Raw genomic sequence first — 16,449 nt, 5'->3', positions numbered from 1 at the left:
TCCCAAATGTGTCCAGTAGACCTTTCCAACTGACTCTCCTTACCATCCCAAAAATATGTTGTGCAAATTCCCACCTCTTTGGTTATTCCAGGTCCCTCAATGAGAACACCTTTCCCCTTTTTCTTATCCTTTCTATTACAGACTGAATGTTTGTATATTGAAATCCTAATCCCCAACATGATGGTATTTGGAGGTGGAGCCTTTGGAAGGTGATTAGATCATGAGAGCAATTAGTGCTCTCTTCTGAAAGAGACACCAGGGAGATGCCTTTTCCCTCCCACCATGGAAGGACACAGTGATAAGATGGTCATCTATGAACCATGAAGCAAACTCTCACCAGGCACCAAATCTGCCAGCACCTTGCTCTTGGCCTTGCCCACCTCCAGAACTATGAGAAATAAATTTTGTTGTTTATAAGCCACCCAGCCTATGGTATTTTGTTATAGCAGCCTGAATAGACTAAGACATGATCCAAATCTTACTCCTCTGTTAGGGGGGTCAGCTTAAATCCCCACTTGTTCATGAATCTTTTTTTACCATTCTGACTATATTTACTAATCATTTTACTAATAAATTTTACCCTTACTGGATGAATCTTTTCAAGTAGGCTATATAATCCTCAAAGTCAAAGGCAATGTCATCTACTTCTTTTCATCCTTCATTGTGCTGAGGTGCACAGACATTCAGGAAACACTTCTTTTTAGTGGAGAGCTTTAAGTTCATGTACTAAGAGTGTCATATTATAAGACATTAGGAATTATATTGTACATGACATTCCCAATTACATTTACGGTTTGGGAAATTCCAAGGTTAATGTAATTATCCAAATAAAGCTGTGGTAATAGGAGAAAATTCAATGAAATATTTAAAAGAAGGGCAGAATTGATCACTTTAAGAATAAATAAAGTCTATTATGTCATGTGTATGATAAGTAGCCAGCATTTATAGTATATCTTCTTTTTAAAACAGTTCAACATAAAAAGAACAGACTAGGGCCAGCCGAGTGGCTCAGTTGGTTAAGAGCTTGCTCAAGAGTGAAAGCTTTGAGCAACAGTGGTTCAAGTCCCAGCCCAAGCTGAGCAGTCGCTGAGCTGCCAACAGGTAGCAGGATAGCTCAGCTAAAAAAAAAACAAAACAAAAAAAACAGACTGATGTTCATAACTGACAAATATGTGTAAATTATTGAACCAAATAGAAACATTTCTAATGAGTAAATCATCTTTCTGATGATTGATTCATGATAAATTGGAATCGAACTTGATGAAAAACTGTACTGAGAAATGGGCCAGTTAGATACCATGCTTGGTAGTAGAGGGGACATATATTCTAGGTTTGGGACTTTTCCAGTATTTTTTCAGCATTGAAATTGAAAGTTTTAACATTCTCTCCCTAGAAATGCATGCATCCAATTTATGAGGCAGAATGAGATGCAAACCTCCTTATATGGCAATGGAGAATATTTTCAGGGATAATAAAATTAGCAAAGGACTTATAGAGGAAAGGGCTGTGCTCAAAGATGGCCAGTTCTAATTCATTTGATTTGCTGAAAATGAAGCAAAAAGTTTAACACTTAATTCAGTTGTACATTAATAACTGAGCATAAAACTTCATTTTTATGAGAGTTGATATAAGTTTTAAAAATGTATAGCTATTTGTTAAGCACCAAGTACATGCTTGCCTTATACATGGTACCTAGGAGCTAGAGAAGTAACACTGTAAAGCCTTGACAATTTGAAACCTCTGGGAAATGAATTTTTCTGAATAGCCTAATCTTCAGACCAGGTGATGCTGCCCTTCTTAAAAATATAACAATTTTAAATGCCAATTCTGAACGTCTTTCTTCTTTTATTAAATAGGGTAAATTACATGTAACATGTTTTCTTGATGACTGTTGTTTTGAAAATTAATTATTCTTATTTCCTTTTTAAAAATATCCTATTGATATATACCAATAATTTAATATCACATTGGAGAAGCAAGAAAGAAAAGCCTACTTAGAATACTCACACATTATGTGACAAATAAACATAGAAGATATTTATCTATACAATTATAACTTCTCTAGCATCAAAATGACAGTTTGATCCTGGGTTCTTTTCACAATCACAGTGGGAAGATCCATCAGGCTCACCTTTGGCCACTGGCAGTGATGTGAGGCCACACAGGGACGCGGGCATCCTGGTGCCTTGCTGGTCTCCATTCCCTACATGAATGATCTTGCTCTCCATAGCACCTCTGGTATTTTCAGTATAATTCCAAGGCATAGCAAAGGATACTGAGGGGCTTTTTTTTTCTTGCATTTGCTAGTGCTTAAGCTAGATGCTTAAGTTTTCCCTTACATGAATTACATATCAGGGGTGCCAAAAACACATATACAAGTGGACACTTTGGTCAACGTTGCTCAAACAGCAGTTCGCCATAATCAGAAGTATCTGGACACTGTCAGTAACTACTTTGAGCACCTCTTGTAATTGCAGAAGTCAAACATGACTTTTCATATTTTGTTATTAGTATATATTGAGTATTACAATTTTAATACAGTTTTCCTTTCTTAAAATGTGCATCCATTTTGGGGGACACCCTCTGTATTAATTATTCAAAGAAAGATAAAGCTTTAAAGTAGCCAGCAACTTTTGACCTCAGTAAAAGATCTTTCAAAACAAATGTCAAGCCAATCTGCCCTAGTTTTAAAACACTATGATCTCTTCCCAGAGGCTTGGCAGTTTCTTTTGCCTTCAACTGTGACAGCCCAGCCTGTGACAAGCAATGTTTAATGTTCACTTATAACTTCCCATTTCAAGCCTCCATCCCAGTGTAATCTTTGATGTCATTTTAAGCAAGGAATTAAAGTTGTCAACCTGGATGGCTCCATTAATGCCAGCAATTTAACTGAAGGAGTGATTGAATGACTGCTATCGTTAATGCATAGGCAACTTCCCACATGCATAGGCAGTGACAGCTTGTCAGTGCTTACTTCTTTGCCTGATGGCTTGCAAGCATTTTGTGACATCAATTTTAAGATGTGACTCAAAAGGTAGAGTTGTGTGGAATTAGATAATTTGAGGTTATCTTTAAAAAAAAAGTGTCTCAATTTCAGGATGTAATGAAGACAGAGCTATATGCTTGCATACTGTTTAAATTCTTGGGTCTGTTTTTTTTGTTGTTTTTTTATGGTTAGTTTCAGATGTACAGAACAATGCAATAGTTATCCTTTTCACCCTTCAGACAGAAGCAACCCCCCTCCCCCATCTACTGCCCTCCCACCCCCGATATCATGCTTATCTATTACAATTCCATTGACTCTATTCCCACACTCTACTCCACATCCCGTGACTATATGTATATATAATTATAGTTGACATACAATGTTATTCAACATTAGCTTCACAAATACAGTGCAGTGGTCAGGCCTCTACTGGTTTTTATCCTTACAGACAACAGCTCTTTTTCAGAGCTGTCAGAGTGTCTGCCTAGAGTAGATTCCTTTTTTCATAGCCTCCAATCACGGTCTGGTGGCCTTTATTGGAACTGTCTTGAGTCTCTCTCCCCTTACTCCCTGGTTCTCAGCCCCAGCCTGGTTTGGTGAAGCTGCTGGATGGCTGGGTTCCAGCAGATGTCAATCTGGAGAGATCCTTGCTGTTATCAGAAGGAAATTCCTTCACTTGCACATTAGTTTTACCTCCCTATTTGAGGACACGCCCCAGAGCTATTCACCCCGACCAATGCTCTTCCTGAATCATCAGTTTTTGTTCTCTATTTCATCATTGCCATCAGCATATAAGCATGGTGTTATTTCTCCATCTTAAATAAAATTTACATTTTTCCTCTTGAATCCCCTGCTTTCTCTTCCAGCAACTGCCTCATTTGTTTGCTCTGCTTTGCAGCATAACTTCTTGAAAAAGTTATCTGTATTCACTGTCTCTAATTTCCATTTTCCCTTTCTTTTGAAAAAAGATAGTTGTACTCAAAATAATCTCAAAGGTACAGGAGAGTTACAAGGACAGTGCAAAGAATTTTTACTTTTCCTGAACCATTTGAGAGTAAACATTCTATTTTTTAGATGTATTGTATTATATTGATATGTACTTTATAATCTGCTACTGTCATAATTTATTTTGATGTCCAAATTGGCACAGACTAAAAAGCTGGCTACTGTGTTCTTTTGACATGCCTCCATCATTCTTTGAGTGCTTCCTTAATTTGGGCCACAAAAAGATGTTCTAGGAGCCTCTTGTCATTTTCCTGCCCCAGGCCCTGGATTCATCCTTTTCGCCAAAGAGCACTAGCTCCCTTGAAAGTGGAATTTAGAAATCAGGATCTGGATTTTAGATGTGCTCATTGCTGCAGTGTTGATGCTCCTAGTTCTTCTCAGTAGGCAGGGCTAGAGTACACACACACACTCACACACACACACACACACACACACACACACACACACACACACACTTTACATCTACATTGATTTTTTTTGTCGTATATATGCATGTGTTTATGTAACCATGAGTTTACATCAACACCACCAGGTCCTATCCTACACCACAGGGTTCATCCTAGCTTTCTACTTTCCGTATTTGTAACACTCTTCACTGAATGAGAACCTGGATCCTCTTATCCTTATTTCGTTAACTCCTCTGCAAGGAACCAAGCCTCGCCTCCCAACGTGGATGCCTTCACATCCCACCGGAGCTCCCATGCTCCTCACCCGTCTGCCCCCTGCACAGACGCTCTGCTCCCGCTGCTCGAACTCTGACATCCCCACTACAGGCACCTGACCTAGTGTGGAAACCTACCTTGCTTGGTCCTACCTAATGCCTTTAAGATTAAGTTGTTCAGGAAGAAGGAGGAGGAGGCCTCACTTATTCCTAAACCCATGCCAGTGAGGCTGCTATTCCCACTGAAGCCTCTCTCATCAAGATCACCAGTGATTTCAGATTGCTCCATCTAATGGCCAATTTTCAGTTTTCGTCTTACTTGACTTATTGGCAGCATTTGACATGGATGATGTCTGTTTATTCCTTGAAGCACTTTCTTCGTGTAGCTCTCAGTGCTTGCTGCTCTTGCAGGCTACTTCTTCTAACGTTTTAATTTCATTTGCTGGTGCCTCTTAGTCTCCCCAGCTTCTCCCATTGAGGTGTTCCAAGGTTCAGTTCTTGGTCTTCTCTTTTTTATCTAAATTTACTCCCTTGATGATCTTGTTAATTCCCAAACCTTTATGTACCATCTACATCACATCAGTTCCCAACTTTGTAGCTCCAGTTTTGATCTCTCTCCCAACCTGCAGCATTATATATCTCACTGATAGATGTTTTGATTTCAAACTGTCTAAAACTGAATTCCTGATCTTCCCCACAAAAACCTCTCCCTGCAGCCTTAATCAACTGAAATGATGCCAACTTCGTCTTGCCATTTGCTCAGTCCAAAAACTTAGAATTACTCTTAATGTTTCTTTTTCAAGTCACACCCTACTTTTAGTCCATCAGAAAGCTCTGGTGATTCAACATTCAAATGCTATTTGTCTAGAACTATATGACTATATACCACCTCTGCTTCTATTGCTCTATTCTGAACCACTGTCACCTCTCACTTGAATCAACAGTAGTCTCCAGGGTAGTCTCTGCTTCTATCCTTGACCCATATAGATTCCTGTTCTCAGCACAGCATTAAGAGTGCTCCTTTAAAGTTAAGTTGGTGACTCTCCATTTCTTACTGTAATTGTCACTCTGTAAGTTTTTCCCAAAGATTGATTACCTTCTCAACTAAGCCTAACTATTGCAACCTGTTCCCCCTCACTTTCCCCCAGTACACACACTCTCAATCCCTTTTACCTTGCTTTTTCATATAAAACTTCCTATCTTCTAACATTATCTATAGCAGCAATTTATTATATCTTATTTTCTGTTCTCTTTATTCTCCCACTAAAATACTATATAAGCAATTTAATTATGCTGTACTTTGGAGTAGTTTGATTCATATTTCTTCATTTGGGTTTGGTTGAGTTACTTGAGTCGTTTTCATTAAATTTAGAATTTTTTTCCACCATTATGTCTTTTTTTTTTATTATTAAGCTGAGCCATCCTGCCACCTGTTGGTAGCTCAGCGGCTGCACAGCTCAGGCCAGGAATCGAACTGCTGTTGCTCAGAGCTCAAACTCTTGAGCGAGCTCTTAACCAACTGAGCCACTCGGCCGGCCCTTATGTCTTAAAATATTTTTTTTCCTCTTCTCCAGCCACTCTCTCTCTTCTTTCCTTCAGAGACTTCAGATATACAGAGGGTGCCAAAAAGAAATGTGCACAAATTTTAAGAAAGGAAAACTGTATTAAAATTGTAATACTCAATATATACCAACAACAAAAGATGAATACAAGTCACGTTTGACTTCTAAAATTATAAGAGGTGCTCAAAGTGGCTACCATCAGCATCCAGACACTTCTGATTACAGTGAACTACTGCTTGAGCAACATTAACCAAAGTGTCTACTTGTATACATTTTTTGGCACCCCCAGTGTGTGTGTGTGTGTGTGTGTGTGTGTGTGTATACACATCTCTATGTATAAAACGTCACTTGAGGTTGTCTTATAGCTCATTGTCCTCTGTTCATTTTTTTTTTCAGTCTGTTTTCTCTCTGCTTCATTTTGGAGAGTTCCTTTTATTATCTTCAAGTTTGCCAGTCTTTTCTTCTGCAGTATCTAATCTGCTGCTAATTCCATATAGTGTATTTTTCATCTCCAGAGATTTGATTTGGGTCTTTTTAATGTCTTCCATTTCTCTTTTTATCATATTTGCTTTCCTCTATCTTTTTTATTATATGAACAATATTTACAATAGCTATTTTAATTTTATCCCTATCTACTAATTTTATCATCTGTATCAATTCTAGATCTTTTTTTTTATTAGTTTTTATTCTCATTATAACAGAGATTTTTTTTTCCTACTTATTTAATACCTGGCTTTTAAAAAAATTCTAGACATTGTGAATTTTATCTTTTGGCATGCTGGAATTTTTCGTATTCCTTTGAATATTATATCCCAATAAATTTTAATTTTGTTCTGGGATGAAGTTAATTTACTTGGAAATGTTTTGGTCTATTCAAGGCTTACTTTTAAACTTTGGTAGGTGAGTCTCAACAGCCTTTAACTTAGGCCTATTTGGCACCACTACTGAAGTAGTACCCTTCTTAGGACTCTACTCAAACCTCAGTTATGAAGTTTTTCTACTCTGGCCTATGGGGACACAACTATTGTGGCCTGTGTGCTCATCAGGGAGTGTTTCACTTGATCCTTTCTGAAATTCTTTGCACAGCCTCCAAGAGTCTTCTGCCATACATGTGCTTATCAGTATTTAGCTAAAGACTCAAAGGAATCCTCTGGAAGCTTCCAGAGCATGTATATGTGCTCTCTCTCTCTCTCCTCCCCCCACCCCCCATAGCTCTTTCTTGCCTGTTACTTTCACCTCAGCTCAGGGACATTCCTGAACCCTGTTTAGGTACTCCCTACCTGTGCCTTGGCCTGGAAACCCTTTTTAAGCAGTACGCTAGGGCAAGCATGAGGCTTATCTTGTCTCTATTCTCTCAGGGATTACTGTCCTGTTGTATAACATTTAAAAAAATTTGTTCATATGTTTTGTCCAATTTTTAAGTTACAGCAGAAAGGTTTAATTGGTCCCTGTGACTCCAGAATTGGAAGTCTAGCATACTATATAAGTTCCACAAGGACAGGAATCTTTGCTGTGACTATTTTTTCCCTAATTATTATTATTATTTATTATTTATTTTTAAAGATTTTTATTGGGGAATTGGGGGGATGGGAACAGTGCTGGGGAATTGGGGGAAGGGGAACAGATAATTGCTGTCCTTCTGTTCTTCAGTCTAGTTGTAGAGGACGTTGCTTCACTGGCCCAAGTTGGCACCATCATTGCACTCTTCCCGGGTGAGGCAGATCAGTCCCCGGCTTCTGAACAGCCACTCACTGCGACTGCTGGCTGCTTACGCTGGCTGCTGGCCACACATGGTAGCCCATGGCAACCCACTGCAGCAGGGGCTGCAGCCTACGCCATTGCCAGCGACTCACGGCAGCCCAGCTCCAGGTTGAGCTGTTGTTCAGCATCTTAGCTGTAGAGGGCAGTGTGACTGACCCTCATATGTGGGATCCGAACCAGGGCCCTCTGGCGTCCCAAGCCAGCTCTTAACCATCACGCCACTTGGCCGGCCCTCTCCCTAATTATTTTAAACCTCCAGAACTGTGCCCAGCATATTAGGTACTCAGTAAATATTATTTTATTGGGATATTTGTTAAATAAGATTATGTTTGAGAACTCCTTCAGCCATTATTTGAGTGTTTACTCTGTGCTGGGCACTGATTATACAGTGGTGAATAAAGCAAATATGGTTCCTGCCTTCACAGAGCATAGTGCTTAAATATCAAACAGCAAATAAATAAACAGTGGTCATAATTATAAATTGTGATAAGCGTTTTTCCGTGAAGGAAAAGAATGGTGCATTCTGAGAGAGAATAATGAGGAAAGTCATTATGAGATGAAGTGGTCGGTAAAGACTACAAAGAGGCAATACTTCAGCTGACTCCTAAAGGAAGAGAAAAAGACAGCCTGTGGAGGCCATAGAGATAAGACTGTTCCAGGGAGTTGTGTATGTGAAACTCTGAGACTTGGAGATTTCAAAAAATTAGAGGACACCTGTGTGGGGAGGGAAGAATGCCACAACATGAAATTGGAGCGATGGGCGGACCCAAAGCAGGCAGGACCCACAGGCTGTTTTATGATGTTTTGGTTTTCTACAAAGTACAGTGGGAAGCTATTAAAAGTTTTAAATAGGAGAGTGATATGAGCTCATATTTTTAAAATATTTTTTATAACTGCAGTATGGAGAATGCTACTCCTGGCACAGTTGCAAAAATAGGAAAGTCATTTGGAACGGAGATTCTTAAACTTTTTTTGTGCCCTTAAACTGTTTGGCTGCTTGTTGAAGAATATGGTCTCCTTCTCAGAATAATATTTTAAATCACAAAGGAAACTAATTATATTGAAATATAGTTCCTCAGAATATTTTTTTAGAAAAACATTTGTGATACAGTTATATGTGTACCCCTTTATTAACTGATTATATAAGACCTAGTAGTGGGTCTATAATTATAAATTGAATCAACAGAAAGGAAATATGTTTGCAATAGCTGTAATATGATGGAAAATATCTGATTTCTATTGGTGACTAAGTCACAGAAACTGCCAATGCTACTGTAGCATGTTGGTGTGTTGCCTACATCTACAATGGAAAGAAATTTCCATTTGAGGTTAGTGAAAATAAAGATGTGATATTTTTGTGATTGAAATTCACAGACCACCCCCTGAATTCTACCCACAGATCCTGTCTTAGTCTGTTTGAGCTGCTTTCACAGAATACCATAGACTACATGGCTTATAAGCAGTAGAAATTTATTTCTCACAGTTCTGGAAGCTGGAAGTCCAAGATGAAGGTGCCAGCAGATTTGGTATCTGATTAGGGCCTGCTTCCTGGCTATAGAAGGCTATATTTTCACTATAAACTCACATGGTGGAAGAGGCAAGGGAGCTCTCTGGGGTCTCTTTCATAAGGGCACTAATACCGTTTATGGGGGCTCTGTTTTCATGACCTAATTACCTCCCAAAGTCTCCACTTCCAATTACCATCAAATTGGTGATTAAGATTTCAACATATGATTTTGGAGAGACACAAACATTCAGTCTATATAGAGCAGGTCCCTTGGAAATTCTAGCTTAAGTGGTTATTTCAGTGATCACGGAGAAAGAAGCTAGAGGCTTGAACTGGTGTAGGAGTAATAGAGATGGCAATAGAGGATAATTTTGAGATGTTTTTGGAAGAATCAAGGACTGAAAAGGGAGAGATTACCTAGAGTTATTGGGGAAATCTTCATAGAAGAATTAGGCATGGAGGTGTAAAATGTGAAAGAAGTTGTGTACAAAATGTTAGCAAGAATAGTCGGAAAGCAAGATTTGCCAGGCAGACTATTGCTATGAATCATTGTAAGGTAAGGGACAAGCATGGAAGCTATGGGTTAGAAAGGAAGAGCATTCATCAAGATTAAGTCCGGAATACTGAGACCAGGACTTGGCCACTCACGAGCTGTGAGACATAGGACAAACACTTACCTAATGAAACCTCAACTTCACATATTAAAGATGAAGATAATAATAGCTTGTGACCCATAATATTGTTGTAAGAATTAGATAATATTCTGTATGTAAAATGATTAGCACAGTTCTGACCCATACAAAGGGCAGTTCAACATTAGCAATTATTCTAATTACTGCTAGGGTTCTGACATTGTCTTGGACTATCACCCACAAGAGATTGCAATTTGGTTGAGGAAACAAGGTAAAACACATAGTATATTTTGAGAAGGAAATCATTCAGAATCAAGCGTTAAAATGTAAGATATGAGCAATTCTAAGCTATTAATTTTACCCAGGATAACACCTTCTGTTTCATAAAAAGATTTTGAAATTTTCTGCCACATATTTGTGTGCGAGCATTGCAAATGAATAATGATGGTGCTGGATCTCTTCTTAATAAGTGAGTTTTAGATATTACTGCTGCCCAGTCTCTGCTGCTTACAGCTAAGTTCCTGTTTTGGTGTAATAATGACTATAGCTCAAACAAGTAAAAACCACAAAAAAATAATCAAGATTCTGAAAGTCTGTCCCTTGCTTTTATTTACAGGAGCAAAGACAAGAACAGCCTGTTTCCTTTCATTCTGTTATAGTAGCATTTCATAAAGATGCACAAAGAATTTTAATCAACCTTTGGAACTAGCCCTGCATTTGACTAGTTTGTGTGTAGATGGCTGTGGCTTAATGGGAAAAAAAGTAGGACTCGAGTTCTTTTTCTGCTGGCTGCTTTGCTATATGACATTGAACAACTCATGAAATATCATCTATAAAAGGAAGATAATACTTTCTACCTCGAGTTTATTGTACAGGTCAAAAGAGAAAACTTAAGTCAATGTCTGGAACAAAATAGAAACAGAATAAAAATATTTTTATAAGCAATGTAATGCCTATTAAAGAGTGACACTTTAAGCCAAAAACTATAACAAGAGACAAAGAAGGTCATTATATATTGTTAAAGGTGTCAATTCATCAAGAGAATATAGCATTCATAAATATGTATGAATCCAATATAAGAGCACCTCTGTATATTAAGCAAATATTAACAGACCTGAAGGGAGAAATAGACAACAGTACAATAATAGTAGCAGACTTCAATACCCCACTTTCAACTATGGATAAATCATCCAAACAGAAAATCAGTGAGGAAACATTGGACTTGAACTTAACTGTACTTTATACCAAATGAACCTAACAAACATATACAAAACATTTAAGCCAACAACAGTAGAATACATGTTCTTCTCAACCACACACTGAACATTCCCCAGGATAGGTCAAATGACAGGTCACAAAGCCTGTCTTAGCAAATTTAAGAAGATTGAAATCATACCAAGAATCTTTTCCAACCACAATGGTATGAAATTAGAAATCAGTAATGGGGAAAACTGGAAAATTCACAAGTATATGGAAATTAAACAACATACTCCTGAATAATCAGCCAATGGATCAAGAAGAAATAAAAAGGGAAATCAAAAAATATTGTGAAACAAACAAAAAAAGTGGAAACAAACATACCAAAACTTATGGGATGCAGCTAAAGCAGTTCTAAGAGGAAAGTTTACAGGTGATAAATGCCTACATTAAAAAAGAAAATCTAAAATAAACTAGCTTTATGCCTCAAGAAACTTTAAGAGAACAGATTAAGCACCAAATTAGCAGAAGGAAGGAAATAACAAAGATCAGAGCAGAAATAAATGACATAGAGACCAGAAAAACAATAGAAAAGGTCAGTGAAACTAAGAGCTGGTTTTTTTGAAAAGATGAACAAAGCTGACACCCTTTTAGTTAGACCAATAAGAGAGAAGACTCAAGTAAAATCAGAAATGAAAGAAAAGACATTACAATTAATACTACGTGAACACCACATAAAAAGGGTCATAAGAGAATATTGTGAACAATTATATGCCAATAAATTGGGTAACCCACTCTCAGGGCTGTACAAATGCAGAGCTGATACTTGCATGACCCTGACTGTGAGCGTCTCCTTCAATTTTCTGCCCTAAGTGCCTTGTTCCCCTCATCCTAGTCCTGGTCCTGCTTGCAACAATCCTGTAAGGTCAAGATAGTCAACTCCCTTCTTTGCAAACAGTGGCTTATGGAGGTTGAGTATCTTGCTTCACTTTAACCCAAGCTAGTAAGTGGTGGAGTTAGGATTTGAACTGAATTCTTGAGGGAAGTTGGACACCAAATCCTGGGCCTTCACCGACTGCACCTGCATCAGCGCCTCACCTAAAGTTCCGGTTGTTGTTTTCTTCCTTTCCAGGTATCGAAAGCAGCTGCAGACTTGATGGCCTACTGTGAAGCTCATGCCAAGGAAGACCCCCTCCTGACCCCTGTTCCGGCTTCAGAGAACCCATTTAGGGAGAAGAAGTTTTTCTGTGCCATCCTTTAAGTCTTCATGAGAAGCCTGAAGAGCCTTGGGGCTCCTGGGACACTGATGTAGAGTTTTTAGCAAAGTGGGCACCTTTCTCGTCCACAGCATTTAAAGAGAGGGAGGAGAACCATCCTGGAAACTCCAGGCCATGCATGTTTAAAGAACTGATCCCCTTTATGAGAATGAAAGCCGATCCACAGCCTGAATTAAGAGATCTGATATCAGCAGAACTGCCTGGAGGAGGGGACTATGTAAAGATAAAAATCGGTGTCATTTCTTTTCTGCTCTCCCTCCCAAAACCTTATATTTCTGCTTCATATTTAAAAAATAAAAATTGAAACAGACAGCTGTCCTGAGCTAAGATGTGTATGACCTTCTTGAAATGAATATTGCCTTTAGAATACCCTTTGATCAGCTGAGTTGTCCAGTGTAACCGCGATTCAGTTTAATGGCATTGATGTCTAGTCTTTGCGCCTTTGTTCTCCTTTTTCTTTTTCCTTTCTCCCCTGCCTCCTTCTACCCTTCCCCGTTAGAGTAGTACAAAGATAAGGCTGGACTTGTCTGTGAGACTGAACTTCAAGGATGAGCAACCCAAAATGCTTAGGCAGATGTTTCCTGTGGTTTATCCTCTTGGTAATAACAAAAAAACAAAAAACACAAAAACAAAAAAATGCCGGTTGTCTGTGTTCTCTTATCACTATTCCTAACATTTGTACATGATAGCTTTGATTCTGCAAGTAAAAGTAAATCATGTGTTGTGACTGGTGCTTTCATATATTTGTGACAATTTTTGAGTAATATTGCATGAAAATGTCCCTATGTTACATCCATTCAGACGTTTTGTTGTTTTGCTATAAAGTTTGGAAAAGGAATGAGAGAGAAAGAAGCTGGGAAGGAGAAAAACTCTGTATCTTGAGAATTAAGATGACTTCAGAGCCTTAGTGGTGCCTAAAATACCTCCTACTTATCTGTGGTATAAATGCCTCTTCAATATGTTTTCCAGAATCCAAAGCATTTGGGTTTTACCCAGGATGCATGGCAGCACAGGTACCATCCATCATGCAGGAGCAGTAAGGATTCACCAGGAGCTGGGAGGTGCTTTTGTCATGGAATATGAGCAAATCCCTTCTTTCCCTAAATCACAGAAATTCTAGACTGAAAGAACGCTTTCTGTGCTGTTCTTAAGAAAAATGTGGCCCTTGTTTGTTCAAGTATCAGGAGAAATAAACACGGTACCAGAGAAGACCCATTCTCAGAATCCTGGCTATTCGCCTGCCAGGGAGGAGGGGTCAGGTGTAGCCCCCACAGCCAGCCCCACCAGATGGGGTCTGGCTCTTTTTTCCACTGAGATGGTCTTTATGTGTCACCTATTTTTTTTTTCCAATAGAATCTTTTCTTAGCTTTTGTTCTCCATCTTGTTTGATAGACTCTCTCAGTCTTTATTTACAGCTTCCTTGTAGTTAGAGCTCTCTTTTCCCCAGAGGTGATACTGAAAGTGATTTCTCATTGCAGCTCTAGCCTCTATCAGTAATGGGAGGCCCTGGAAGCCTTTGTTACTTTTTTTTCTGTGACATCCCCAGGCAAAAGAGGGCTTCTCTTACATTTGGTTTGCTTTGAAATCCCAAAGACAGTTTCCAAATTAATTTTATTCTCCTCTCTTTTTTTCCTCTTGTTTAAAAAGAAACAAAAAAGGATAAAGAGGAAAGAAAAGAGACAATAAAAATTCTTAATATGCCAAGGACAGATTTGGAAACAGACTTGGTAAATATTTTCCTTAGCTCCTTTCATGGGCATGCTAGTAAAAGAATGAATGCATCCAATTAAAGCTCACACCTGGGGTGGGGTTGGGGAGCGAATACTGAAATATTTGTGAAATGTATGAATGCACTTCTATAACCAGATATTTCTGTTCTGTTTAAACTTTGGAATTTTGTTACAGTTAGTGGGACACTGATGAAGATTTAGAGGGGAAAAACCCTGGCGGAGTATTTATTAAACTACAGTATTGTACCATCAGCTTAGTAATACTGTGGAATGAGCTAAAATCATATCCATTTTTTTTAAATGAGCCAAAATATGAATTGAATATGTGATCACATAAAAACAACTATGAATAAACACTCTTTGGTGGTGATTAAGGCCTCATTATAAGACCCTGATGATTTTCATAACCTACACCATTTGTTTTTCTCATAAGGACTCTTTATATTTTCATGTAAAGCTAGATTTTTGGAGCAATGAAAATGGAATTAAAATTTGAGGAAGCACCATAATACAGCTCTGGTAATTAAAAGCTAAGGAAATTCCAAACTTACCGTGACCTTGTTTATAAAAGGAGAGAGAAAGCAGTAAATATATACCGCATCTTAAGTTTAAGGAAAAAGTTTTGGCTTTTTTCATAATTTCATGTCCTATAGTAAGGAATTATAATGCCAGAGCCTTTATATGAGTTTTGGCTTATTGATATTTTTTACTTATTATGGGGGAAAACTTACGATTACTTACGCCTTTGAAGAGCTTTAATTCTTTTACAAATTCAACAATCATTTTCACCAGCATAATTTCATCTTAAGTGGTAACTAATAGGAAAAGTTAGTTTAATTATTCAAGGCCCTAATTTCTGTGTCTGATTTATTGAATGGTAATGAAATCTGCCATAGAATTGAACAGCAAAAATAACCCTTATATTTAGAAAAAATAAATCTCACATCATTCTCAATATTAACTCTAGTTTTTTTTTTGGGGGGGGGTTCAATTTTAAACCTAATACTATTTCTTTTAAATCAGAGGTTGCAAATAAGTACTTCAATCTGAGGCGAATTTTGCAATATTTGAAAGAGATTGCTTCCCAAGAAAAATTCTAAATCGTTTCTCCATACACTCACAACTGGAATTTTGAGAAACTGAGCATGCTGTCTTAGGGAATTTATGTACTTTTTTTGTTTTTAATTTGCTTCTACCTGCTCCTGGCAATGGTGGATTGTTACATATACATTAATGTTTTCCCAGCCCAAAAATTGTTAATGTTTTTCCTATATAAGATTTATGGAGTGTGTCTTTCAAAGAGAGGGAAATCCAGAAATGTTTGAGCAGGAACACCTGAATGTGATGTGCACATTTTCATCCCACATGTATTTGTTTTAATAAATGGAATTTTCAGACTCATTTCATATGCAGTCAATTTCGTTGCGAAGGCCTGTGGACCACCTCACCCATTGGTTACCTTGACAAGGATGACGACACTTAACAAGATGGATGCAGAAATTGCTTTTTCATTGCTTTTTCTCTAGGGTTTTGTGCATAGAAGTGCCCTAAGGAAGGACAAACTCACATGAGGTTCTTTAAAAGCCTTTCCCCCTGGCCTCTGCATCTCAGGTACAGGGCTTGGGGACAGAGGGAGATGGTGGGGTAGAGTCCAGGGCACCGGCAAGCTGGACCATGAAGACAAAAGAGCTGCATTTACATTCTAATGTGCTGTGGGTATGCCACATGGGAATTTTTCCTTTTCAAAATAAAACAAAAACACCCCACAAAGTGCTATTCTCCATAAGCTGTTCATGATTTAGAAGGAGTACTGGAGAAAATAAATGCTTAGAACTCAAGATTCACAAGCTCCTCGGAGATATTCTTAATCAAGAAAAGCTTCCATAGGTCCTTCAAATGATGCCAGTGAGTAATAAACCCTGTTAGTAAAAAAGGGAACCCTGGATCTCCTTGGACTTGTGCTGGTGACAGCAGAGTCTTTAAACCTCTGATAAAGGGGGCCCTGGAGTTTGTGCACTTGTCCATTACATCACTATTTCCAGGGACCACCTGCCTCAGAATCACCTGGGATCTGTATTAAAAAGGCAGGCTCCAGGCTCCTCACTAACTCAGAATTTCTGGCAGTAGCACT

The 16,449-nt window shown here is 38.3% G+C and overlaps 1 protein-coding gene across 3 annotated transcripts in view; it reads left to right on the top strand.

Annotated features, from left to right (window-relative positions):
* The window catches only part of GNG2 (G protein subunit gamma 2), a 119,636-nt gene extending 103,917 nt beyond the window's left edge, over window positions 1–15,719 (top strand). For all 3 annotated transcript variants that reach the window (XM_019645647.1, XM_019645636.1, XM_019645626.1), the window contains one exon: window positions 12,444–15,719. In XM_019645647.1, coding sequence (XP_019501192.1) covers window positions 12,444–12,572 — 129 coding nt within the window. In that variant the 3' untranslated portion in view covers window positions 12,573–15,719. The remainder of the gene's footprint in view (window positions 1–12,443) is intronic.
* Window positions 15,720–16,449: the final 730 nt, after the last annotated feature.

The sequence above is a fragment of the Hipposideros armiger genome, unplaced genomic scaffold (assembly GCF_001890085.2).
Source record: "Hipposideros armiger isolate ML-2016 unplaced genomic scaffold, ASM189008v1 scaffold_5, whole genome shotgun sequence".
NCBI lineage: Eukaryota > Metazoa > Chordata > Mammalia > Chiroptera > Hipposideridae > Hipposideros > Hipposideros armiger.
The sequence above is the reverse complement of the archived record's forward strand: the minus strand, read 5'-3'. Positions and strand labels throughout refer to the sequence as shown.